Source organism: Amphiura filiformis, chromosome 6, assembly GCF_039555335.1.
Source record: "Amphiura filiformis chromosome 6, Afil_fr2py, whole genome shotgun sequence".
Taxonomy (NCBI): Eukaryota; Metazoa; Echinodermata; class Ophiuroidea; order Amphilepidida; family Amphiuridae; genus Amphiura; species Amphiura filiformis.
Window position 1 is genome coordinate 862,519 of NC_092633.1, and position 26,166 is coordinate 888,684.

The 26,166-nt window shown below is 37.1% G+C and overlaps 3 protein-coding genes across 4 annotated transcripts in view; 1 reads left to right on the top strand and 2 right to left on the bottom strand.

The window, feature by feature from the left end:
- Positions 1 to 2,284: 2,284 nt before the first annotated feature.
- LOC140154791 (tigger transposable element-derived protein 4-like) lies at positions 2,285 to 4,727 on the bottom strand. Its single transcript, XM_072177365.1, has one exon. The coding sequence runs from the start codon at positions 4,725 to 4,727 to the stop codon at positions 3,117 to 3,119; it is 1,611 nt and encodes a 536-aa protein (XP_072033466.1). The 3' UTR covers positions 2,285 to 3,116.
- A 23-nt stretch (positions 4,728 to 4,750) lies between these two features.
- On the bottom strand, positions 4,751 to 10,173 carry LOC140154792 (mediator of RNA polymerase II transcription subunit 11-like). The gene is made up of 2 exons (XM_072177366.1): positions 10,079 to 10,173; positions 4,751 to 5,013 (listed from the first exon to the last, which is right to left on the bottom strand). The coding sequence occupies exons 1-2, from the start codon at positions 10,152 to 10,154 to the stop codon at positions 4,751 to 4,753; spliced, it is 339 nt and encodes a 112-aa protein (XP_072033467.1). The 5' UTR covers positions 10,155 to 10,173.
- Positions 10,174 to 10,757: 584 nt separating this feature from the next.
- LOC140154793 (uncharacterized) overlaps positions 10,758 to 26,166 on the top strand; it is a 37,626-nt gene continuing 22,217 nt past the window's right edge. For both annotated transcript variants that reach the window (XM_072177367.1, XM_072177368.1), the window contains exons 1-3: positions 10,758 to 10,875; positions 24,564 to 24,976; positions 25,605 to 25,959. In XM_072177367.1, coding sequence (XP_072033468.1) covers positions 24,578 to 24,976; positions 25,605 to 25,959 — 754 coding nt within the window. In that variant the 5' untranslated portion in view covers positions 10,758 to 10,875; positions 24,564 to 24,577. The remainder of the gene's footprint in view (positions 10,876 to 24,563; positions 24,977 to 25,604; positions 25,960 to 26,166) is intronic.

Here is a 26,166-nt window from a genome sequence, read left to right on the forward strand (position 1 = left end):
TTTGGAAATTGAAGAAAAATATTATTTTGTATCACTATTAGATCCATCATCCTGCATCAAGGGTCCCCAATATTGATCAATCAAATTGATTGTGTATCATTAATGAAATCAGTACCGTAAGAGCATCCAAATCATTCACCTGACATCACCGACAATGGTTGTAAATTGGCTGGCTTTTGTTTTGTATCAATAAGAGGTATCAAATTATGAGGTACATGTAGGGCGAGTTGCATGGAGCATATATACCTGTAACCTGTACCTCAAGTTGAATGGCAGCTTGTTCCACTATTCCTGCCCTATTCAAATTTTTACACACATCTTACATTTACCTTCAATATAACAATTACAATATTATTGCATTACCTCCATGTACATGTAGTAACTTGTAAGCCTACTCAAGAGTTTCAGATTTAGCCTAGTATCAATACAGGGATTGAAGCTTACAGAGTTAAGCTATTGGTATAATCTTTGAATGAAGTCTTAACAATAGGCTAAATTCATGTAGGCTTGGCCTTAATTGAAGCATGGAAATACTATATATGTAAGCATGGGAGAAAGAGATGTACATGCATGATTGAAGGAATAGGACAATACACCTAATAATAGTGGGTATACAACCCCTGTTACCGTACTTTCCTATTCAGACTAGGACGACAATTTTGGTCATCCTTGTCTGTTTACAAACAGAGAGGTAGACAAAAGACCTGTCAAAACTGTTCTGTTATCCAAACACTAAAGCATCAGAAGGCAGTGATGCCATCATGCCAACGCTGCGCCTTAGGCGCACAATTGGGCTACTTGGCGATCACTTGCCGCTACTCAAAAAAGCATGCCGTACTTGCCTAAAATTGGGCTACTTTTGCCAATCTCAAGCCACAGCAGTAATTTGATGTAATTTCCTTTCAATTTAGCCGATTTATAAAGGCTTTAAGTCTTTGAAGCTCCAAATTGCAATTACAATGGGTTTTGTGACCATTTATTGATCGGTCAGTAATTTCCAAGTAAGTACCGGAAGTTTTAAAGTCCAGTGCTTTTCCGCCCAATTGGGTGTTTTGCGTTCTAAATTCGGGTAAATCCACCCAAATATCCGGTGTTACTTGAGAATTGGGCTACTTGAGAATCGTTTACCGCGGCCTGGCGAGTCAATGAGCCGCGCCTTGGTGATGAAAAGTTTTGGCAACACTGTCAGAAGGTTGGTCCACAATAGAGTGATTCACACAGCATGAATAGGAGGAGATTCAATAGCTGTAAAGTGTTTTCATGTGCTTCTTTTGTCCAGTTTGTCATCAAGATTTTGAAGGGAAACAGTTCAGGCATAATGTGGTCTCATGCAGGGTTGTCACTACACTGGTCGGTGCCGGTCGGTAGTAACCAGCACTCAGGCAGACCAACCGGCACTCAAGGGAATATGAGGACTTGCCAACCGGCACTAAAGTAGAGTAATTGTACTTTTTACCCTAAAAAACTGCTGGAAAGTGACCCATGAGAGTATTTTGGACAAATATCATGGGAATTTAGCCCGCACTAAATTCAGTCTAGTGACAACTCTGGTCTCATGTGGATGTGAAATACAGCCGATTTTAGCCTAGAATTCTGTACAATATTTGCTCAATTTTGTGCCGGTCGGAAAGAAGCTTATTGCTAGTGGCAGGTTCTGCCATATGGCAAAGTCACAACCCTGACCCTGAGAATGTTTGTTTTGTTGTAATAAGCTTTTTGAAATAAATATTTAATGTTTTTCTTACATTTTAGCCTGTGTGTGTGCTTTATTTTGATATTGGTTTAGGGCGAGAAGATACAGATTAAATACGGTCCCCTACTCCCTTTCCTACATAGTATGTACATGTATGTAGGGGATCTCATAAATGTAGCCTCACTGGATACGAGCAGAGAACATATCTTACACTTCCCACAATGCATTTCTTCCCTGTACTGATTTGCTATTCAGAGCAATATTTAGAGAATAAAGGTATTGTTTTTAGCTGCTGTCGTGCATCTATCGTCTCATATAACACAGGCTACATCATTATTTTAAGTAAAACAACGAGGCGAAGCCGAGTTGTTTTACGCCAATACCTTTATTCTCATTCTTAAACACTTCAATTCAAATAAAAATATCATACAAATTTTAACCAAATTAAATCCTACATTTTGCAAGGAATTACCTACATTTTTGTAGGGCTCAAAATCGATCAGTCCCGTTGTTGCTGAGTGCCTCCGATTGGTCCAAATAGCTTAGTACGCGTGATCGCGTCGGCGACTTTCGCAGCTGTCGCCGCCGTGTGATATCGTGTCATATCACACGGGTAAAGCTGGGAAAGAACCAATAAGATTGCAGGAACGTTCTCAAGTGTTTAAGAATGGCATATACATGTAGTGACAAAAACACCTAAATTTTAAAGAACAGAGTTCATCCAGATCTTTCAATTCAGGTATTTCTTTCTTGTCACTATCAACCCGTTTTGCACAGCATAGCAAATCAGTCCAGGGAATAAATACATTGTGTGAAGTGTAAGATATCTTCTCTGGCTATGCAAGCTTTGAAATACATGTATAAAGCGGACTGGAACCAGTAGCAATTTCTTTTTGAACATTGCTAGGATTTTACAAGAGCAATTTCTGAAGAAACCGGAGCAATTTTCAAATAGTAAATCCTTTTCTGCATAATTTATACAAGTGTAATACAACATTCCAGCACTTCTGCATCAAATGCAAAACTGGAACCAGGAGCAATTTGTTTTAGAAAATTGCTCCTGGTTCATGTGAATTTTTGCAAAGACCAGAGGAATTGGTGGTTTTACGAGGGCAAATTTGCTCCCAGTGCTTGCTCATTTTAAGGCTGCCTTATGGCAATGTATATTAACGAGTTCCTCAGCAAGAGATCAGATCATAAATATGCCACCAATGACCCCTAATAATGTAAGTTTCCATACTGTGGTGTTTAAAACATGATAATCAATTATCAATACACACATCTGGACTAACATACAATGTAGGATTTGCATCAATTACATTGTACAACCAACTACATGTAAGAGTATAAAAAAATAAACACTTTTCTCTGCATTTACAATACAAGTAGTGGATTTACATACATGTACAATACACTCCAAGCATCATTTTGAAATTTTGATGACAATGTCTGTTTTTGGAAGGAATTTCTTGATCTTGATCGAGTTCTCGATGACTTCCAGACTCTCCTGGATTGGAGCAGCTATAGAAACATCCGAAAAACTATGTGCATTAAAGAAATGCTTCAAAGTTTCCAACGCTTCGCTAGCCTGTTGAACTGTTGGTGGGTCGTACATGTACTGCTCCCGTTTATTCTGACTGACCACTTTGATTTCTTCGTATTTTTTTGCCAAGTCATTGTCCACTTTGTGTAAACACTGCATACCAAGATTCAAACACGCTCGCTCAATACCGGGCGCGACGGCGAAGACTTTCTTGATTTTATCTATCAGTTTACTCTCATCGAAACTGCCGGTAACTGGTTGTGGAGAAAATACAACAGTTGAAGCGAATGTATCTAACGATACCTGCAGTACAAAACCAGCTATAAGGAAAGCTTGCTGGATGATTTCTGCTGGGATTGATTTCCAAATTTCTCGCAGGACTTTAAGAGCATCGAGGAGCGTAAGAGTAAAGGGCGTGCCCTCTGGGTGTTCGTCCATAGCAGCAGTCCCTCGCTGAATAAGCTCTAAGCGGTAGGCTATCTTCAAATATTGGGTGACCCCTTGCAAACATGGGTTGGGGCCATGAATTGGTAGAGGAAGCAATCGAATAGCTTGAAGACCCATCACATTTGGGTACCTGTCGCTTTGATCTACCAAAAAACACACACGGCGTTTCTCCACCTGGAGCAGCTTATCGACATGCTGAATCCACTGGATGAAGATCTCGGGAGTCAAAACGGCGCTATCGCTGTACGTGTATTGGACAGGGCATTGGCTTTTAACGTTCATGAGGCACATTAGGCTTTGTCCAGATTTCAGAATTGCTCTCAATGGCAACTTCTTGCTTCCATCCATGTTGCATGCCATTAGCAATGTTACATGTTCTTCATTTTTGTCCGCTAGTACATTCTGAAGTTTGGGAAATGCATGTGATGGTAAGGCACCCCAATAGAGTGTTAGGGCATGAACACAGTATACATCACAGGACTGATAAGTCTTTAATATTTTAGCCAAATCGGGCTCTTCGCTGCCATTTGAGAGGTCCTCTTGAGTATTCTTTTGTATGTGTTGCAAAAGGTCCGCTCTTTCAATAGTTCTATTGAACGAAATCCCGTGGCGGTGCTTAAAACGTGACAACCACCCATTAGAGCAAGCAAACTTGGTGTGGTTTAGTTCTGTAGCAAGTTCTTTAGCTTTCGCTTCGACCAGTGGTCCGTTCAGTTTCACACCCTCGCCCTGTACTTTTCGACACCACTCTGAGAGCGCTTTGTCCATGTCTGCGTAACGTGGCATGCGCAAACGTTTCCTATTAGGACTCATGTCTTCGCTGGCTGCTGTGATCTTGTCACGTTGCTTGATGATAGTGGATAGCGTTGACGACGCTAAGCCAAACTCTTGGGCAATATCAAGCTTTCTTTTACCACCTTTATCTACAGCGTCCAGGATAGCGAGCTTATTTTGAAGGGAATATGCAGCTTGCTTCTTCTGAGACACCTCTGGGGGCGTATCCTCAGTTTTACCTTCTTCTATCATTTCAATTATGTCCTCCATTGCTAAACACTCTGTAGATTGCTTCACACTGTCTGAGCACAAGTCATCTTCAGTTCATTCAGCTTACTTTTGGCATGTTCTAGTCGATGGATTGACATCTGAGCATCTTTCTGAGCCGAGTAACTGGAGCCTTCGTGGGGCTGTCCTGTAGCAACCTGAGAGAGATAGTTGATCTGTTCGGCAAGACGTTTTTCAACATTCATAAGCGACGTCAAGAAGCTCTTAGTGAAGTTTTCCACATGTGTTGAATTCGGTTTGTCTTTGCCCATCTCACTGATAGCTCGTCCTGTCAACACAGAAAGGAGAAAGCACAGCAATTTAGTATGAGTGTGTGAACTTGTTTACGAAGAGTGCAATGGAATGGTAGGTTAATTCTTTTTACAATGAAGTAACAGGATCATATTAATGATATTAATTATTATGAATGAGTGTATGTTTCTGATCACTTTTAGGTTGTACTACATGTATACCCCCTGATAATTTTTGTGACTAATTTTGCATTTTTCTCAAAAATAACTATACACTGGTAACAAAAGTTATGTACATGTATAGGGGCAAGAAATCCAATTACTTCACTGAAATACATTCTAGTGGTACCTCTTTCTTTTCTTATCTAAAATAATGTGTCCGCTTGTCTTGAGCCACTGAAATTCTAGTGTAGTACATGTACATGTACCTGGATTCCTTGCCCCTATAATATACTTAACTTGTTACTAGTGTGTTATTATTTTTTGAGAAAAATGCAAAAATAGTCACAAATTTATCAAGGGGTATTAGTACCACCTTATCAAGAACACTGTCAATGACATTTTTAGGGCATCTTAACACCTAATGACCCCTTCCCAATATTATTGATTTTGGGTAAAGAGGACTACCAAAATTGGTGAGAAAAAACAAACGCTTGCAAAACGCATACCAGCATAGACAAGCCAGCACTGGTTGTGGAGTCTCAGCCGTCTACACACTTGGACATTTCTAGATGGTATGAGAGAGGAGTCAAAGAAGCAATTTACGTGAAACGGGACGGGGAACCTTCACTGAATAGGGGAGGCGGCCTACGTCATAACCTGGCCGGGGCTAGTACAGTTCAGTGATCAGGAGAATACCTCTCAGGTTGAACTTGAAAGTGACCTGTGTGATACAATAACATCCACTTCACAGGTCAATGAACTTTTACCGCCAGAAGATCAATTGGGCTGATGATGCGTTCAGGATCTAACGTGAAAATTTCCCACTCAAAAAACGCAAGTCCAGTTGCCTAGATTGTAAGGACCGTCGATCTATCGATAATAATCAAAAAATCGACTATCCAATAATATAGGCCTGCTAAGAATACGCGATTTTGGAGGCCAAAAACGCACCCGATTTTCCAAAAACGCAAAAATCCGCGATTTCCGCCAAAAGCATAAAATCTAAATTTTTTCACGGATTTGGAGAGTCCCTGGGCCTAACATCAAGTGCTACCATCATTAAAAAAAAAAAAAAAAAAAAAAAAAAAATAAAAAAATTAAGAAAATAAAAAAATAAAAAAAATAATAAATTGCATTTAAAAAAAACAAATTTCCGGATTTAGAGAGTCCCTTGACCTAGAGTGAGGTACTGCAATCATTTGTGGTTAATTTTAAAAAATTGGAAAAAGATACAAAAAAATTACAAGTTTGTATCCAAATGGGACCGATTTGTAACTTGTGTTCACTGCATAGTCTATTGAAGATATAAAAATGCATTGGTGTTGTACACAAGTCAATATCTTAGATAGATTTTGAAGTGAACACAATTTAAAATTTGGTCTCATTTGGATACGAACTTGTAATTTTTTTGTATCTTTTTTCCAATTTTTTTTTTTTTTTTTAATTTTTTTTAAATGATGGTAGCACTGGATGTTAGGTCCAGGGACTCTTCAAATCCGCGAAAAAAAATTAAAAATCACAAAAAAAAAAAAAAAAAAAAAAAATTTTTTTTTTTTTAGATTTTTCAAAATGTCAAAAACGCAATTGGAGCCAAAATACGCAAATTGCGGCGCAAATAACGCAATTGCGTATTCTTAGCAGCCCTACAATAATATCAATATCGGCGATATCACTTTCTGAACAAAATCGATATATCAGAGTTGCCGATATATTGATAAAAGAGTAGATATATCGGCCAGTATTACATGTCAAGCCTTCATAATTTGTCACCTGTCATAACATTACCGTGAAAAGTCTCGCCGTATTATAACTTTCCTGGCGACTTTCCCCTACCTGCTTCATATTTTATATAAGAAGTGATATATTTTTCTAAAAACGTTCTTCATTCAAAAAAATAAGGAGCAAAACTATGAAAAACGATAGGATTATCAAACATTTTTCTCTCATCATTAAAATTCTGTGTGTACGCCGCCATTTTTGTCTTACCATAATCCACACATTTCCTGTTTTCCCACAATCCATTTGTTTTCGAAAGTCATTTTTATAAAGTTTAAGCCCCATCAAATTCAATATTTTACGCAGTGCCGTACTATTACGCTGACTTTCGTATTCGGCGAGGAGGACGATTTCGACCTCCTGGTTTGTTTACAAACAGAGAGGTAGACAAAAATCCGTTCCGCTTGTCCAAACACTCAAGTATCAGAAGGATGGTCCACAATAGCGTGATTCACGTAACCTGAATAGGGATTAAAAAGCTGTCACGTAGAACCATGTCAGCTGCCATGTGCTTCTATTGTCCAATTTGCCATCAAGATTTCATATGGAAACAGTTCAGACCCAGTACACGATCATGTCAGAAATTAATATTTTGTTCTGGGTCTGATTATTCGGACTATATTTTACGTGCATAAAGGCATTTATTAAATGTCTATATTAAATGTTTTTAAGCGACTTAAAATGGTTTTAATTATTTTTGGAACAAAAAATAATAATACCGGTAATATACCTCAATTCTCGACACCCCTGTCAGCGGCCATTTTGTTTCTCACACGTGTTCAAATTCCCAGAATGCACTTGTTTTCAAAATTATTCATTTTTCTAAAGTTACAACTCCATCAAAATTGATATTTTACACACATAAATAAGCATATAAATGTCTTCAACATTTGCAAGCAGTTTTTAACGATCCCGTGCATTTCCTGAAGAATAAGATCTGGTCACATGATCATTATCTACTTCCTGTGATTGCTAATTAACATGGCGGCGATGTACTTCTTGCATCGATTTCTAAGGAAATTTTCCCGGAAATTTTACAAAGTTCAGGATATAAAAAGAAGTAAAGTTTATGGTGTTGCAAATGAAATATATAATAGTTTGCAGATCTTTGAAAGGGAAAACAAATATGAAAAGTGGTATTTTATAAGCTTAAAACATGTCTGTGGGACAAGTTTGACAAAGCAAAAATGATGAATAGAAGGTTGCCAAATTCGGAACCATTGGCGTAAAATACATTCATAGCTATTCATTGAAGTTTGAAAAATCGATTTAGCGATTTATATCGATATTGAATGACCAATAAATCGCTATTAATTATTACCAACATCGACGGTCCTTACTAGATTGTAGTTCAAAATGTTATTCTTCAAATTAATACCTCGCCGCACAGCTTACATTGTAATTGTATACATATTACAATAGGCTGGTTCTATTTTGGAAGTTATGTGCTTATTAGGCCATTCGCACTTGATTATTAGTTTCCTGTTAAAGATTTTGAAAAAGGGACGAGGTGACTTTTAATCATTAATTATCTTTTATTTTCTTTATTTAGTTTGAACTATTACAAGCAACTATTGACTCGTTTTGACTAGAGCGGGCATTTAATTATTTCACAACAATATTTGATTTTATAAATAAGTGAAGGTGGAGTTGTACTCTTTGTTCATTCATCATTATTGTTGATATTATTATTATTAAGGGGTACTTTAAATTATAGGGCATTGGTGACAAGTAAGATGCATATTATAGGGGCAAGGACTACAACTAGCTGCACTGAAAATTCAGCAACTCAAGGCAAGTACTAGTTATTGATTTATTGATCAAATATTGGTTTTCCTCATTTTTGACTCAAATTATAAATAAAAATTAAATAATTAATTATTTTGAGATTTTCAATTTTGGACACGGGTGGGTAAACAGGAAACTAATAATCAAGTGCGAAGGGCCTTATAGTCAATCGGCAAGATTGTGTAAAAGGTGGCAACCAACTTATTTTTGGTAAGGCCTACTAAAACTAAATATTTTGTTTCACGTATCATGCTCTAAAAAAACCAAAACTGGGACGGAAGGAAGGAAAATTCTTATTTTTATAGATGGAAAAATATTACTTGCACATACTGAAATTTGAACCTAATTTTACGCTTGAATCTAGCCCAAAACGGTATGACTCAGGTACTTTTAAAAGTTCAATATGGAATGACCCCGATCGAATGAATGGCAAAGTTCCCTTGTTTTCATTCAAAACAATAAAATGTAAAGCAAATAGTATTTTTTGGCAAGTTATTATGTATATATTATAGACAGTATTTAAATTCAACTGTATGTATGATATTCTTAATGGCAGAAAATTGTGGGGAAAAATAAAATAAATGTGATTTGTACTGATCATGATTTCCAACAACTTCATTATTCATATCAGAATTTTGATAAGGACGACGATTGAATTTTTTTAATTTTTTCCCCGGCCAAGCCCAAGTACTGAAGAATGTAGTGGCATAAAAATTTTGAAATTCTAAAAAGAGAATTGGAGTTCCAAAATTAAATCTGACTGTCAAATGCAGATTGCAAAATGCTTTCCTTTGAGATGTATTTTTTTTCTTGCCTGTAACTATTTATTTTAACATGCAACAAATGTTTTTTTACTCATTTTAATTTATTAAAAATTTAAAGGAAATAGTAAATAAATAAGCTTCGCAAAATAGGCAAGCCTAAAAATATAATTATTATATTTTCTCAATTTTACATTTGAAATTATCAAACTTTGACAGACTGAATATGCAGATTTAATGAGATTTTATTGTGTCCACAATTTCAAATTTTGAAAGCACAATCAAAACAAAATCATATCATACAAAAAACTTTTCAGACGGTCCCCTGGTTTTCGCACACATGTACATTGTCATAGAGGGGTTGGCCTTGGTCACAAGTCTTGTGAACGTATCTACTGCTTTGAACATGTACACAGTACGATCGTAATTGCATTGTGTAGACGCCCTATAGAAATGTACGCACAGAGGCGGCCATTTTCATTAAAATCATGATTGATCAATACTCTTTCCACTGATAGTTAGCCCTTCAAATGTACATAAAAACAAATAAAATTACATCATTTCAGAGATTATTTAGTGGGCTACAGTTTTAAGGTATTTTAAAGTAGCTACCTACCCGCAAGTTGGACTACATTTGCAATCTCAGCTTCAATATTCTCGAGCTGTTTCAGTCTTTCCGTGGAGGAAGTCATGATTACAACAAGCTCTGAGCAGGGCGTACCAAATTATGGGAATATTTTTAAAGCATGTAAGGGTGATTCTATAATTAATCATTGAAATAGAAAAAACTACGCTACAAAAATCATCAATTGCAAAGAATATATGAAACTTCAGTTTTTACGAATGATATGATCTAAAAGTTGGTAATAATTTTATTACTTTCACCTTTTATTTTTCATAATATGGAGTGGACACCCCTATAAAAAGTGGTCAAACCGCGGGAAAATTGGCGAAAATCGTGGTTTACTTCATTTATAGCATAGGGAATAGATTTACATTATGACCAATGTTTCTTTCTTAAAAATATACAATACCCACAAATAATACTTAAAAAATTAAGAAAAAATATATGAAATATTATGAAGTACATTTCTAATGATTATTTATTATAAATTACACGAAATTGAAAAAGAATGTATGGAATTTTTATGCACGGGTTCTTATTAAAAACCTTCAATATTTTGGTACAGAAATCAATGAGGTCAAGGGTTATCCAATTGAAAACCTTCTTTTATACAGACCTTGGCAGGGACGATTTGTTTACGATTTGCACCAATCACGGATCTGTTTGTGCAGCGTTTTGGCAGAGTGGTACATCGTTCAAAAATCGGAAGTGTTTGAGGTGTTTCGCGTGAAAAGTATCGGATATTTTCTTAAATTTCCTCGTATCGCGTCGTAGAAATTCTTTCTTTTGTAAGTATTTAAAGATTTCATTCTTTTTCCTATAAATGTACGAAATGGCACGAAAATATTTGGAGCAGATCTCTCAGTCAAGGACGGTAAAGTTGAGCATTTCTGTGCAGATTTTTCCTCGATGCATTCATTGTGTGTGTTTATATACGTATAGAATTGTCGGGAGTTGTCTCTCCGGTTGATCGTGAAAAAATGTTTTATTTTGAGCTTTTATTGGGAACCTTTCGTGATATTTTACCAAAACCATATTCTTAGCAGTATTGCTATGTATTATATTCGTCTTCATGCATTTTTTAACGATGGGGATGTCCGAAATTCTAGAGTAAAGTTGGGTTGAAAATCGTGTTTTCACATCCCGTGAATTCGTGAACATGCTGTTGTGTGTTTGGTGACAACGTCAAGCGTCACAGTATTTTCTTGTTTTCGCCATATTTGACCGCTTCGCTTGCTTCGTGTGCTTGAACTGTTGTGATAAGAAAAGCTACTCGCATTGTCTATAACAAATTTCATAGTTTTCTGAATATAGTGCAATTCAGTCTGTTCCGGAAATTATGTCAATCAATCATCGAAACAAATGCCGATACCCGCATGCTGTACCGCCGCCGCATGCACGGACCCACAACATAGAATGCATGTCATGTACTTGTTGTTTGAGTTGGTCTGGTCATATCTAGATCTATCGTGCCGAACTGAATGCATTTTACCGGCCTGCGTTATATGATGTGCAATGACGTGACTGTGTATTGAAGAGGGTATTACCAAATTAATTTGTCAAATTTTATGGTTTATGGAAATTATGAAGTTGTTCCTGACTCGCAGCAGATCAAATCCAGATCATGAGATGTACAGACAAGGCCAAGGGTCAGATTTTCTAAGACTAAGCTTGCTCCCTGTGATGCAAACACACCCAACTTGTTTTAGGTAACCTAGGCAAACCTTAGTTAACACATTTACTAGTCAGCGAATTCGCCGAGATTGGGGCCCCAACACAATGCATATTTACATAGAAATTTGAATTTTTTTTTCGAGAATAGGTGGGTGAAGGAAACCTACATAAATATGTTTTCTATACTTCACTTGACCCAAATATATGATTTTTTATGGTGATAATCAAGTCGCACATGGAATTTTAGAGGATTTTGATAGCAGTTCCATTAAAAAAAAGCTGCTATCGCCATGAGACTAAGATCTAGAAACACCCCGAAATGCCGTTTTGGGGAATTTTGCTAGCTGAATCTTTTTGATGAAAGTCAATCTTTGACAAGATGTAACTTTGCTACGGAAAGTGCTATGAAAAAAAGGTTTTCAGTTTTGGCTTAGTTTACTCAAGGGCTTTAATTTGATCTATAAAATGATGCAATTTGATGGCAAATTTGAATTCACCTAGGCTACCTACTTGTTTGGTGACCCAAATCCAGTGTCCAATGCCCTGGTCACTAATTTCTGTTTTGCCTTGAGCCTGAAGACCCCTGTTAAATAACCCAGCAATGAAAAATGTCCCCAACAAATCTAGGCAACATGGCGATATTATTTTTTTAATTATTATTATCCAGACCCGACCCAAAGCCTTGGAAGTAGCCTCTCCCTTGGCACATGCCAACAAATTTATTGAATCGGAACGGTGACTATGAAATCAAAATATGGGCTCTGTTCGTAATGTGTAGGCCTTACAATAAAAAATGTTAATCCTTTTGTTGATGATTTCTCTTGAATTCTTTGATGGTTCCCAATTAGTACAAGGAACTTATACGATGTCCTCATTCATAAACTGATCCATCGCAGTGTACAAATTAAGTGGTAATCCGGTCTTCCTGAAGCCCAGATTTGCTGGCGGATAACCAGAAATTCACTGCAGGTTATCCGTCGGATGCCCATACTTGATTTAAAAAAAAAAATTAATTTTCCCTTTTGGAGTGTTACTTGACCTAGAGCTAATTGCTAGGATCATTCATCATTCATCATTCATGGTTGATTTTTAACAAAATGTGTTTTTCAATAAGCAAAGTTCTAACTTAACTTTACAACTATTAAAATTTGAAATAATATACAGATAATCAAAACTTTTGGCGGATGACCAGCAAGGGTGAAAATAAGAAATGATGAACCAGGGGCTCCTTTTTACACAAAATGGCCCCTGGTTCAGTTCATTCAACACAGAACCAGGGGCCACTTCTAATCAACAAGGGGCCAATATTGTTCTGGATAAGTTCATCCTGCATTAATGGCTATGGAATTGAATTTTTGGGTGTAGTGACCAGGGGCCAGTTTCTGAAGCAAAGTGTCCCCTGGTCAGCTTAAATTTAGATGGGACCAGGGCCATTTAATGGTTTCTGGGGGCTAAACGGAGCCCTCCCGTCTCCCACTTATTTTCACCCTTGATGACCAGATTTCATGACCTAGTCATCCGCTGGATGACCTGATTTTTTTTCTTAATTTGTACACTGGTCCATTGTATTTAAGCCTGTCAAGAATATTCTCTGTCATCCGTTTATTCGGATCCCTCACAGTCTCCCAAAACATCAAAAGTGTTGCACGTATACATACTTAAGACTGTCCTTTTTCACATAACGCAGACAAAGCAGGGCCAACTTGCCTAGAAATGGTCAAATTTTGGCAAGAAATATCTCTGTGTAATCCTATGCAAGTCCCACATCACATCGATATCGGCGATCATGTTTTTTTACTGAAGTTAGGCTAGGCTGGTTCCCACCACTGCCACCAGCATCATGCACGTGACGTGACACAGCTAAAATAATCGACCGGAAATCGGGTATCATTTAAAAAACATCAACAATTTCAAAATATGCAATGACAGTAAACTTATTGGCAAGCGGTCCGAATTTTGAGGCATACAAGTTACACTAGGTTCCCAATGGGACTTGGGCACATGCAATGTACATTGACATGTCAATAGATGTGAGGTCATTTAGGGGTCATTTTACAAACTTTTTATGGTACTTGCATCATGCATGGAATGAACTTTTGGTCACAGTGTAGGGTGGTATTATGGAAATATAATGGAATCAAGGGCAAGGGTGAAAGGTCTTTTAGAGGTCAAATGAGGTCATTGCTGATTTAGGGCACAAAGGTGTAGGCTTGTTTAGCACTCAATTATGCTACAATTCCTCCTGCAATTGCAATCTCAACGCTTTCCGATTGAATGACACTAAATGAAACACAAAAAATATTGAAATCCCATTCTGTTTGATCATCTAAAACTTCAATATGTAATTCTCTGTGGATGCAAATTGCAAATATCTGGACCTCCTGGACCACCATAACCACTTGATCAGTAACCATGCTTAGAAATGGTGGGTTTTGGAGTTTTGGTATACAGTGAATAAAAAAAAAAGGGTGGGTTTCTATCACCACTGCCCCCGCCCTCACCGATTTTTGGAGATTTTCAAATGTTTTTGTTATTTTTCTCCTTTGCTCCCTTACTTTGTTTTTAAAATTGTTGTAAATGAAAAGACATGAACAGAAGTTCTTGGTTATTATTTATAAACACATTTATTGCAAACATTCTCTTCACGCTTTAATATTGGTAGAGGACAGAGGTAGGGGTTTGGGGAAAGAGCGGTTTAAGAGCCTCTCCATTTTTATGATGGGCTGACACTTTGCAAATTGCAATTGCAATTTTACGCAGAAATTAATTGTACTGCTAACAAAATAACAAATAATATGGGCCTCACCAATTTTTGAAAAAGTCCGCACAATATATATCTTCTTTTTTTTTTTTTACTTGGCCTTATGCTGCCATATTTGGGGTGGGGGCTCTCTATTGTCGCTCCCTGGGTTGTATCGTAATGTGGGTTTGATCCCCGGCCACTTACTTTAATACTTAGCTGATTTGCCGTCCATACTCCCAGGGCTGGATAGCTCATATGATAGAGCACTGGTCTTGCAAACCAGAGGTCACTGGTTCAAATCCTGCTTCAGGCAAATTTTCATTGCTACCCTTTTTCATTTAAAACTAGTATTACTTGGTCAGTTTCTGTCCCGGATAAAATTACTATAGTACTTAAAACCTGCATACATGTGGGCAATGGGCATGATCCCCATTCCGTGGCCACACAACAAAATTATTTTTGTTAATTTTTTTTTTTTTTTAATGATTTTTTCATCATAATAAGAGCAAAACAATATTTTTAGGAGGGGGGTGATACCCTCTGAGCTTATTCCCCGATCACTTGCGTTCACTTAATAGATTGTGTCCCGAGCCATTCATGGACTTCAAAGCCATTTAGAGCCCACCACTAAAATCAGGCTACCCTGGACAGCACGGTTTTATGGCTCTGACCAGCATCCAAGCAAATTAAAGATAAATCCGTAATTGGGATCATTGTCCAATGTCCATCCTCGGGCTGGATAGCTCAGATGGTATCAGTACAGAGCACTGGGTCTCGAATATCAGAGGTCACCAGTTCGAATCCCACTTCAGCCAAATTTTCTTTGCTCCCCTTCATATTTTTTTACATAATTATACATGCACTGCACTGCATCTTATGATTGTCTTCATCAGATGTGTGCAATTTGGTGCCTATTTTTGCATTTTTCTCAAAAATTATATTATTTATGATTATATAGCATTGAATTGATGATAAGTAAGATACATTGTATATTATAGGGGCAAGGACTACAACTACTGCACTGGAAATTGTATTTCAGCACAGACAACAGTTGTGGAATTACAGTCAAAAATGAGGGAAAACCAATATTTAATCAATAAATCAATAACTACTTGCCTTGAGTTCCTGATTTTTCCAATGCAGTAGTTGTAGTCCTTGCCCCTATTATATACATCTTACTAGTCACCAATGCGCTATAATTTTTGAGAAAAATGCAAAAATAGGCACAAAATTGGCCAGGGGTGTAGTACCCCCTTAAATCAAACCCTGCGATAAGGCGCCTTATCCCTAGATATTAAGGGATGTAAACCCAAGATAAGGCAGTTTAAACCCCATATAAGAGACATGAACCCCAGATAAGGCGGAAATGACACACTTATGCTTCTGCTCTCATTCAAAAATCACATTTACGCTCTACCAAATGGGGGTCATCTTGGATTTCTGGGCAAAATTTATTTTATAACGTCAAATTAATGTCAGATTCGGATTTCTTAGGGTCGACTTACCGGAAAAAGTGTCTTTGTACATGATTTTAGGTAATCTGGTTCAAAACTTATTTTTTTCAAGATGGCGCCGGCGGTCACCATCTTGGATTTCTGGGTAAATATGAGTTCAGTAATGTCAAAGTAATGTCAAATTTGAAATCCTTGTGGTCGACTTATCCCAAAAAGTGTCTTTGTACACGATTTTAGGTCCTCTTGTTCAAAACAAGGGCACCATCTTGGATTTCTGGGTGAAAATGATGCCGTAATGTCAAACTAATGTCAGAATCGGAATCATTGTACTCAAAATATAAAAAAAAGTGTCTTTGTGCATGATTATAGGTGCTCTGGTTCAAAACTTAAATTTTCAAAATGGTGGCGGCGGCCATTTTGGATTATGGCCTCTAGCGAAAAAAATGCCGGGATTTTCGCGAGGGACATGGTGGCTACTTTTTTTTCTAAATGGTCCATAGAAGTCGAATCAATCGTCAAAAAGAATTGAAGTAAATTCTGCAATATTTGTAAATGCAACTTCAGGAAATTGTGCACTTTTTGCATGCTTTCCTAACGATCGTTGTTTGATGGCCTGGGGAAGTCCCGATTGATTTGTTTACAAGCTGAACACGTGCCGCTAATGTGCGGTTAATGTTTATTTAATTATTTATCACAACCTGACAATATTCAATTTTTAATATTTTAAGTTTATTTTCTCATAAATAATCTAGGTTTCCTTTATTAGTATTATTGTTACGATGAATAAAAGCAATTTTAAAGACAAAATTGAAATGATAACCCTTTTTTCAGTATTATTTGTGGCAGCGCACTAGTTTTAGCTTTGTAGCATCAACAGCACGTTAATTTAAAAAAAGAAATGCGGAAGTAAAATTACGAACGAAAATTTGTTCCAGATTGACAGACTTTGCTCATGTGTTTGCACCTGTTTTTGACCACCTTTCGAACCAAAACTGACACAGAAATGAGAAAAATTACCATAGCGAATGGAGATGGAATGTCACGGGGTCACTCCATATGAAATCAAGGAGTCGCCCCACCTGACCCCCTCAGATTTGCTTTATATTTTAGTCATATGTTGTACCTGTAAAAATATTAAAACCTGCAAATTTGAGGTCTGTATCTCTTACGGATTTTCTGTGGCAGCCATTTAAAGTTGGAGTAGGGGGGTCTAAATTTGGACCCAAAAGTTGCCCTTTAAACAAATTTCATCTTTGGGAGGCTGTGCCTTCTTTATAAAAAGAGAAAGAGGTCTGAAACTTTGTGTACACACAAACTGCATGCCCAATTTGTCAAAAAATAAAAAATAAAAATTTCTGTAATTGCGCGTTGTGTCACGGGGTCATTAAATATGCAAGAAAAAAATGTAATGTTTTGTAAACTGGCAAGTTTAGCCCCCTAAATTCACATTTTTGTCAGATTAATAATCTTTTGTTGTCACGGATGCTATATATAGGATAAATACAATGCATTTCCAAAAAATTGAGGTCACAACTCATTTACATTTCGAACAGCGCCCTCACGAAGATGAAATTTATTGCAAATGCAACATTTTCAGGGGGCCCAAAGTCGATGTGGTCCACCTTCAAAATTTATAAAACAGCACTTTTATATAACTACTAGTCTTAAATTACAACTTTGCTAAGTCCCAGTAATTGTATAGGGTGACTTCATATAAAATGACAAGCCCAAAGTTGACCATTTTCTTATGATTGCATGTAGTGCAAATGTGCCGAATTCGGAAGGCTTGAAAGTCAAATTGGCCCCAATATTGAAAATAAAATGGAAATAAAAGTAAATAGGGCCAATAACTATGCATCTAGTCATTTATTTTCAATATTGTGGCCATTTTGACTTTTAAACCTTCCGAATTCGCACATTTGCAGTACATGCAATCATAAGAAAATGGTCAACTTTGGGCTTGTCGTTTTATATGAAGTCAATCTATAAAATTACTGGGATTGAGCAAAGTTGCAATTTAAGACTAGTAGTCATATAAAAGTGATGTTTTATAAATTTTGACGGTTGACCACATCGACTTTGGGCCCCCTGAAAATGGTGAATTTGCATTAATTTTCATCTTCGCGAGGGCCCTGTTGGAAATGAAAATAAATGGTCACCTCAATGTCTTGGATATGCATTGTATTTGTCCTATATATCTCATCAGTGACAACAAAAAACAATTAATCTGACAAAAAATGTGAATTTAGGAGGGCTAAACTTGCCAGTATACAAAACATTACATTTTTTTTGCATATGTAATGACCCTGTGACACAACGAGCAATTACAGACATTTATTTTTTTTTACTTGTTGACAAATTGGACATGAAATTAGTGTGTATAGGCCTACAAAGTTTCAGACCCTCTCTCTTTTTATTAGGAAGGTACAGGCTCCCAAAGATGAAATTTATTCAAAGGGCAACTTTTGGGTCCAAATTTAGATCCCCCTACTCCAACTGTAAATGGCTACCATAGAAAATCTGTATATATTGAAAATGAAATGGAAATAAAAGTAAATAGGGCCAATAACTACTCATCTAATCATTTATTGTCTCGCCTGAATGTTCAGGGAGAGACTTAGTAATCACTATGGTGTGTGTGTGTCCGTGTGTGGGGGTGTGTGCGTGCGTGTGTGCGTGTGTGTGTTCGGAAAAAGCTTGTGAACGCGTTATCTTGAGAACCGTAAGTGCTATGATGATGAAACTTTATAGGAGGTAGCATGACCAAAGGGTGTCGACCTGATTAGATTTTGAGCGCAAAATATGGTAATTAAGTACCTAATTTGCATAATTTATGCGTAATAAGCAAAATACCTTGTGAACAGATTATCTGGAGATCCGTATGGGGTACAGTGACGTAATTTGGTGGGGAGTAGCGTGGCCAGATGTTCTCGACCTGATTAGATTTTCAGCGCAAAATATGCTAATTAAGTACCTAATTTGCATAATTTATGCGTATTTGATGCGTATCAAGCAAAAAACCCTTGTGAACAGCTTATCTGGAGATCCGTATGGGGTACTGTGGCGTAACTTGATGGGGATTAGCGTGGCCAGATGTTCTCGACCTGATTAGATTTTCAGCGCAAAATATGCTAATTAAGTACCTAATTTGCATAATTTATGCGTATCAAGCAAAAAACCCTTGTGAACAGCTTATCTGGAGATCCGTATGGGGTACAGTGACGTAACTTGGTGAGGAGTAGCGGAGCCAGAGGTTCTCGACCTGATTAGATTTTGAGCGTAAAATATGGTAATTAAGTACCTAATTTGCATAATATATGTGTAATAAGCAAAATACCTTGTGAACAGATTATCTGGAGATCCGTATGGGGTACAGTGACGTAACTTGGTGGGGAGTTGCGTGGCCAGAGGTACTCGACCTGATTAGATTTTCATGAGGTCAAAGGTCACATACAAGGGCAAAGGTCAACTGAGGTCACCAAATCTTTTAATAATTAATTTTCAACTGTGCATCACATATCCCAATAACAGCTTGATCGGTCATGTAATGAAGGAAATATGACGACTTTAAGATAGTCGCTTTCTTTGTAAAGTATAGCAAAGTAACACTTTCAATGAGTGATAACTCGTAAAGGAAGCATCTTTCTGTTTTGATTTATTTGATGAAATAGTTCTTTGGTATTGCCAAATTTGATTTTTCAGCGCAACATACTTTATCCAATTTCGTGAGGTCAAAGGTCACATACAAGGTCAAAGGTCAACTGAGGTCACCAAATCTTTTAATAATTAATTTTCAACTGTGCATCACATATCCCAATAACAGCTTGATCGGTCATGTAATTAAGGAAATATGATGACTTTAAGATAGTCGCTTTCCATGTAAAGTATAGCAAAGTAGCACTTTCAATGAGTGATAACTCGTAAAGGAAGCATCTTTCTGTTTTGATTTATTACTTTGATGAAATAGTGCTTTGGTTTTGCCAAATTTTTTAAAGGTCATTACGGGGTCATCCGAGGTCACTCAGGGGTCATCTGAGGTCAAGTTATTAAAAACTCGTATGGGCATGAAACTTGATGGGTACAGTCAACATTTCAAGGCAAATTTTTGGAAGTTCATTTTGGGGTCACCAGGGGTCATCTGAGGTCAAATTAGTCAAAACTGTCGTATGGGCATGAAACTTGGTGGGTACAGTCATCATTTAAAGCCAAATTATTTGAAGGTCATTTTGGGGTCACCAGGGGTCATCTGAGGTCAAATTAGTAAAAACTGTCGTATGGACATGACACTTGGTGGGTACAGTCAACATTTAAAGCCAAATTTTTGGAAGGTCATTTAGAGGTTACCAGGGGTCATCTGAGGTCAAATTAGTAAAAACTGTCGGATGGGCATGAAACTTGGTGGGTACAGTCAACATTTAAAGCCAAATTTTTGGAAGGTCATTTTGAGGTTACCAGGGGTCATCTGAGGTCAAATTAGTAAAAACTGTCGTATGGGCATGAAACTTAGCACTAGGGGTACAGTCAACATTTAGAACCAAAATTTTAGAAGGTCATTTCAGGGCCACCAGGGGTCATCTGAGGTCATATTAGTAAAAACTGTTGCATGGGCATGAAACTTGGTGGGTACAGTTACCATCAGCCAGATAATCGTGCCCAGCCGATAACCGCCAAATTCATTTACCTCTCTACCAACAGTTATCGCAAAAGCAGGCGGTCACAAAAGCAGGCGAGACTCGTGGTTCGAGAACCGCCTTGTTTTTAATATTGTGGCCAATTTGACTTTCAAGCCTTCCGAATTCGGCACATTTGCACTACATGCAATCATAAGAAAATGGTCAACTTTGGGCTTGTCATTTTATATGAAGTCAACTTATACAATTACTGGGACTTAGCAAAGTTGTAATTTAAGACTAGTAGTTATATAAAAGTGATGTTTTATAAATTTTGAAGGTGGACCACATCGACTTTGGGCCCCTGAAAATGTTGAATTTGCAATAAATTTCATCTTTGTGAGGGCGCTGTTCGAAATGTAAATGAGTTGTGACCTCAATTTTTTGGATATGCATTGTATTTATCCTATATATAGCATCAGTGACAACAAAAAATAATAAATCTGACCAAAAATGTGAATTTAGGGGGGCTAAACTTGCCAGTTTACAAAATATTACATTTTTTCTTGCATATTTAATGACCCTGTGACACAACGCGCAATTACAGAATTTTTTATTTTTTATTTTTTTTGACAAATTGGGCATGCAGTTAGTGTGTATACAAAGTTTCAGACTTCTCTTTCTTTTTATAAAGAAGGCACAGACTCCCAAAGATGAAATTTATTTAAAGGGCAACTTTTGGGTCCAAATTTAGACCCCTACTCCAACTTTAAATGGCTGCCACAGAAAATCCAGTAAGAGCTACAGACCTCAAATTTGCAGGTTTTAATATTTTTACAGGTACAACATATGACTAAAATATAAAGCAAATCTGAGGGGGTCAGGTAGGCGACTCCTTGATTTCATATGGAGTGACCCCACGGCGAAAATGCACTTTTATTTTTTTTTACCAATCAACATTTGATGAGGTGTAGACCCGGGGTATGTGTGTATCGTCATAATCGTGAATTTCATATGGACGCACAAAAATCTGTCTGGACGCAAGTTTTTGCAACGTCGTCAGCAAACTTGCGTCATTAGTCCGGGCGCACATTTTTAAAACCTTAACGGGAACCCTGCTTCGCGCTAACTTCAAATCAATACAAATAACTGCAACTTTTAAATTGGGATATTTTTCTTTCAAAACACTGCTGTATTGTCAATATTGAACAAGATTGGACAAATGGGGTATCGACAAAATGCGCGTAAAAAAATCATCCTTCTTTTTATGTTGAAATATTGTGAAAACAATTATTAGTTCTGAATATATAGGCGTATTTATAACAGCTGAGTTACTTTTTGTGCAGACTTTACATATACTGTAGTAGACTCTCTTTAATTTGTAGCTCACATGAGTGGATGTTTCTACTGATGCACACAAATATACATGTACTGCAATATTATCAAACACAGCATTATGTCAATTTAATAGAAATACCTAATATATAATTCTGTTGACTAAAAAAATTGGACACTTCATCGACCATACAGAATTATACCAGTCTGTAAAACTTGAAAACCAGAGAGCAGAACCAAAGTTTTGAAACAGCTGATTCTTGTTTTTTTTCATCTGTCATGTCACAATCATCTGTGCTCATTGTTATGATATCACTGTGGTGGATTTAAATCTACCGTGTTCCAAACAACGACACGGAGCTGCAAGCATGATAGCACGCATGCTCACATGCCCACGCATGCAGGAGACTATGCTGTAATTGTGACCTATGTACCTGCCTAGACTATACACACATACATTATTTTGTATTGTACAATTTCTTGCAAGTCCCTAGCTGGCTGAGCTCAAACCTGGCACAATGCCAAAATCTCTTGTTCTATTTCGCCACACAGCTCAGCTGTCAAAGTCGGGGAAAATGTGAATACATGCAGTGGGTGTTTTCTTGAACGCTGCATGGCCCTTTTTTTTGGGTGAATTTATTGATTGCTTCAATGAAATACTGCCATGGGCAGAAAAAGGAAATGTTCCATGCTCATTTGCTGTTAGGGTAGACACCATTTTACTGTTTCAGTTCATGGTGATAGACTTGTACAAATCTTGTTAAAAAAGACTAAATGTTTTAAAAGGACAATTTTTAATTTAAATCATTTGTGTACACGGTTTTATTCATTGGTGCAGGTGCATGTGTTAACTTGGGTTTCACTGAGGAGGGGGACGTAGGCATTATTTTGCTAAATGATGTAAAGTTAAATATTAGAAGTATTAATAATGATCCTGGCAGCTTCATATGAAAAACATGTGTAAAAATACACATTGCCACATGATACTAGTGTTTAATATTTTGATTTATGACCAAAATATAGTCCACTGCACATTTCATTGATCCATTCATGGTGTAGTATTTCTGGCTATTGAATAACTTCAGATGACACCATTGAATGCATCCCACTGCATGGATAAGGGACTGTCATCCAGTAAGGGATCATCTGATAAGTTGTACCATTGATATGATATGTGTATCAGGTACATGTACCTACATTCAGTGATTGACTTGTTATTGGGAAAGTGCAGGTACTACTACTCCCCCCCTATGTATATCATTCATGATGAGTGAAGGATGATGTACAATTGTAGGGATCCTCTCAAAAGTACAATTTTTATTTTTGTCAAAGTAATTTGAGAGCGAGTCAAAAATTTATGACTGTTTGATAGAAATGTGGACAGTTATTGGGAGGTACCAATATTATAGAGAAACATTTTAATTAATATATTGAAAATTTAATTTATTACGGTGTTTATAAAGATTCTTTGGATTGATATGTTAATTGATATGTCAAACATGTTAAAATGAGCAATATCTTTATATCTTCCAAAATGTGTGTGTAAATTTGCATACAGTTGGCCCTGAGGGCTATATGAGGGCTATATAAGAGTTTATTAAAATAAACACCAATAATTGTATATATTAAATCTTCCAACAAAAATAATGTGACTGTGCGGCTTTTTATTTTTTCGGTGCATGTGTTAACTTGTAGCTCAAGAATTCATTAATTAGCTCAATTGATATGAAAAAGTGAAAACTGTGCATCTAAGGGCCTATAAAATTGCATTATGTCCAAAATAGTCCACCGCAGCACAACTGCACATTTCATTGATTCATTCATGTAGTATTTCTGGCTAAATGATTCACTGGTGGTGATGACACCATTGAATGCATCCCACTGCATGGATGTGTGAATGTCAGCCAGTCAGGGATCATCTTATAAGTTGTACTGTTGTTGTGTTTTTGTATTGTATTGATCAGGGTACCTTCCGTATTTGACTTGCTATACTCGTATGGACAAAATGTACATGCTAAAATAATGATGTAGGCCTGTATTGTAGGGATCATCTCAAAATTTGATTTCCGTCATTACCGTTACAATTTTCTACAAGTTTACTGTTAGCTAATGAATAGGACACCAGGACACCTTGATGCTAAGCTGCCTCCAGTGACGGCTGATCAGTTTAACTAGGGCTATTAAAACCGATTATCGGATTGGTACCGATATTTTTTATGTGCGTCATCAGTAAAATATCAGATCGGTAAAATTTTTTAAAAATTTCTTCTTTTTTTTAATGAAAATTAAAAATTTTTGTAGTTGTAGACCCTCTAAACTACTTATTAAATAAATCAAGGTTGGAAAGTGGAGAAATACTATTACTAGTACAAAAAAAAAGGGTTTTTTTCAAAGCTGGAACAATTAGTTATTCGTTTTACTCATGGTTACTTCTTTTGACCAACCAGGGACACATTGAATTATTATGCATTGTAAAAGTAATGTAGGCCTACACCTATTTCTCCACTTTCCAACCTTGAATAACAATTAGTTGGAATCGGATCGGATATGGGCCAATATTGGGAACATCAATTATTGGATTGGGGGACAAAAGTCATTTCAGTTCAGTTCTATTATTAACATTGTCATTGATCTCTTTTTGCTGTGGACTTCTTTTTTAGTGTGTGTATCCAAGATGAGCAGTCAGGCATTCCCACCCCAGGGAGGGGGTGGTACTACCAAAACCCACAGTGGGGTTGCCGGTGGAGCAGCTACCATTACGATGAAAGCAAACGCTACAGCAACCACCAACAACGGCAAGGACTTGCCCAAAACGGACGCAGCACGGACACAGCTATTGGCGGACAAGCAAGAAGGGCCAAGAGTTGTGGTACAACCGGCGTATCCACCCATGCCAAAAGCTTTCACACAGTCTTCAACAACGGTTGCAGCAGCAACTACAAGCAAGATCACTATACCGGTTGCAGCAGGACAGATTAAGGCTCCCACGTGCTACATTATCCCTGCTACAAAAGGACCACAGGGGTCACAGGCTGTCGATATGGTCAAAGCTACCACAGCTATTACTACCAAGGTGAGAGGATTGCAAATGTATGAAGAGCAATTTAGTGTTTCCAAGCTAGATCTATTATTATACATAAATGTGCATGCTAAAAATCTACTCACTAAAAGTTTGAATTTCCCAAAAGACCTCAAATGGTATCTGCAAGCCCTTCTATTTTGTCCTGGTTGCAAGCAGTGAGTAAATGTAATGAAAGAACAGGAGAAAGGCATGAATTTACAAGTAAAAAAAATGCCCCTTAGGTTTTTAACATATTACTTTCTTTTTTCAATTTTTGTAAAAAAATAAAATAAAAATCATTCCAAGAACCACCCAGTTCTCTCAAACTTATTTTGTGGGAAGAATTGTCAGTTTTGTGACAAAGATGTAAATATATTCTCTCAAGAGATTAATAAAAAATCCATCAATAATATTCTCGCTAACCTACAGAATTTTAGAAATCTGTAATATTTTAAAAATTGGATAATTATGGACACATTTTGTGAAACTTTTGTTGAAAATGGAACCTGCTTTAGTGTCTGTGAAAATCAAAAAAATATATGTTGCAATTCTGTAGAATCTGGAAGAATATAAATCTGGATGTATAAATTTTTATGTACAAATAAATTTCTAACAAGTATTCTTTTTATTCTACATGTAGTTGGCTACCAAGCAGCAGCAGCACATACCTGTAACCCGCTCACTTCTTGGCAATCCGGCAACCACAGGCTCTATCGCCCACCCGGCAACCCAGAAGATAGTTGCGCCAGTTCGAATCCCAGGCACTACTACCACCAGCAGTGACGGTCACCATCCTAGGACTGTCGTTGCTGGATTGGTCACCAGTACCCAAGTGAAGAGTACGACGATACCAGGCCTACCATCTACCCAAGCAATAACGGCCGGAGGCGTGCTCCCTCATGGCGTACTCGCCACAATGCCTTTTGTGAAAGGAGTGCATCCTATGCATACTGCTGTAACAGTTGCCAGTGCATTTCCATCTCATTTGCCTAGAGGTAAGAGTTGTCACTAAAGTAATGAGTTTTAAAAAGAAACAATCTGCAATTCTGTCGGTCCAACATCCGCGCTACTATAGTCTTGGGCCCAAGCTTCACATGCTCAAGGTTTGTTATGAATGACAGAAACCGGCTGTGAAGGAGGCTAAATATCGATGTTGCTCACTCCAAATTCAATTTCGGGAATAACCAATACTCGACCATGGA

What these genes read in the sequence shown, in the direction of transcription:
- LOC140154791 (XM_072177365.1), bottom strand. Translation starts at nt 4,727, where the DNA reads ATGGAGGACATAATTGAAATGATAGAAGAAGGTAAAACTGAGGATACG.
- LOC140154792 (XM_072177366.1), bottom strand. Translation starts at nt 10,154, where the DNA reads ATGACTTCCTCCACGGAAAGACTGAAACAGCTCGAGAATATTGAAGCT. An exon ending in AAATGTAGTCCAACTTGCGG is followed by an intron (nt 5,014 to 10,078) that starts GTAGGTAGCTAC and finishes CTGTGTTGACAG; the next exon opens with GACGAGCTATCAGTGAGATG.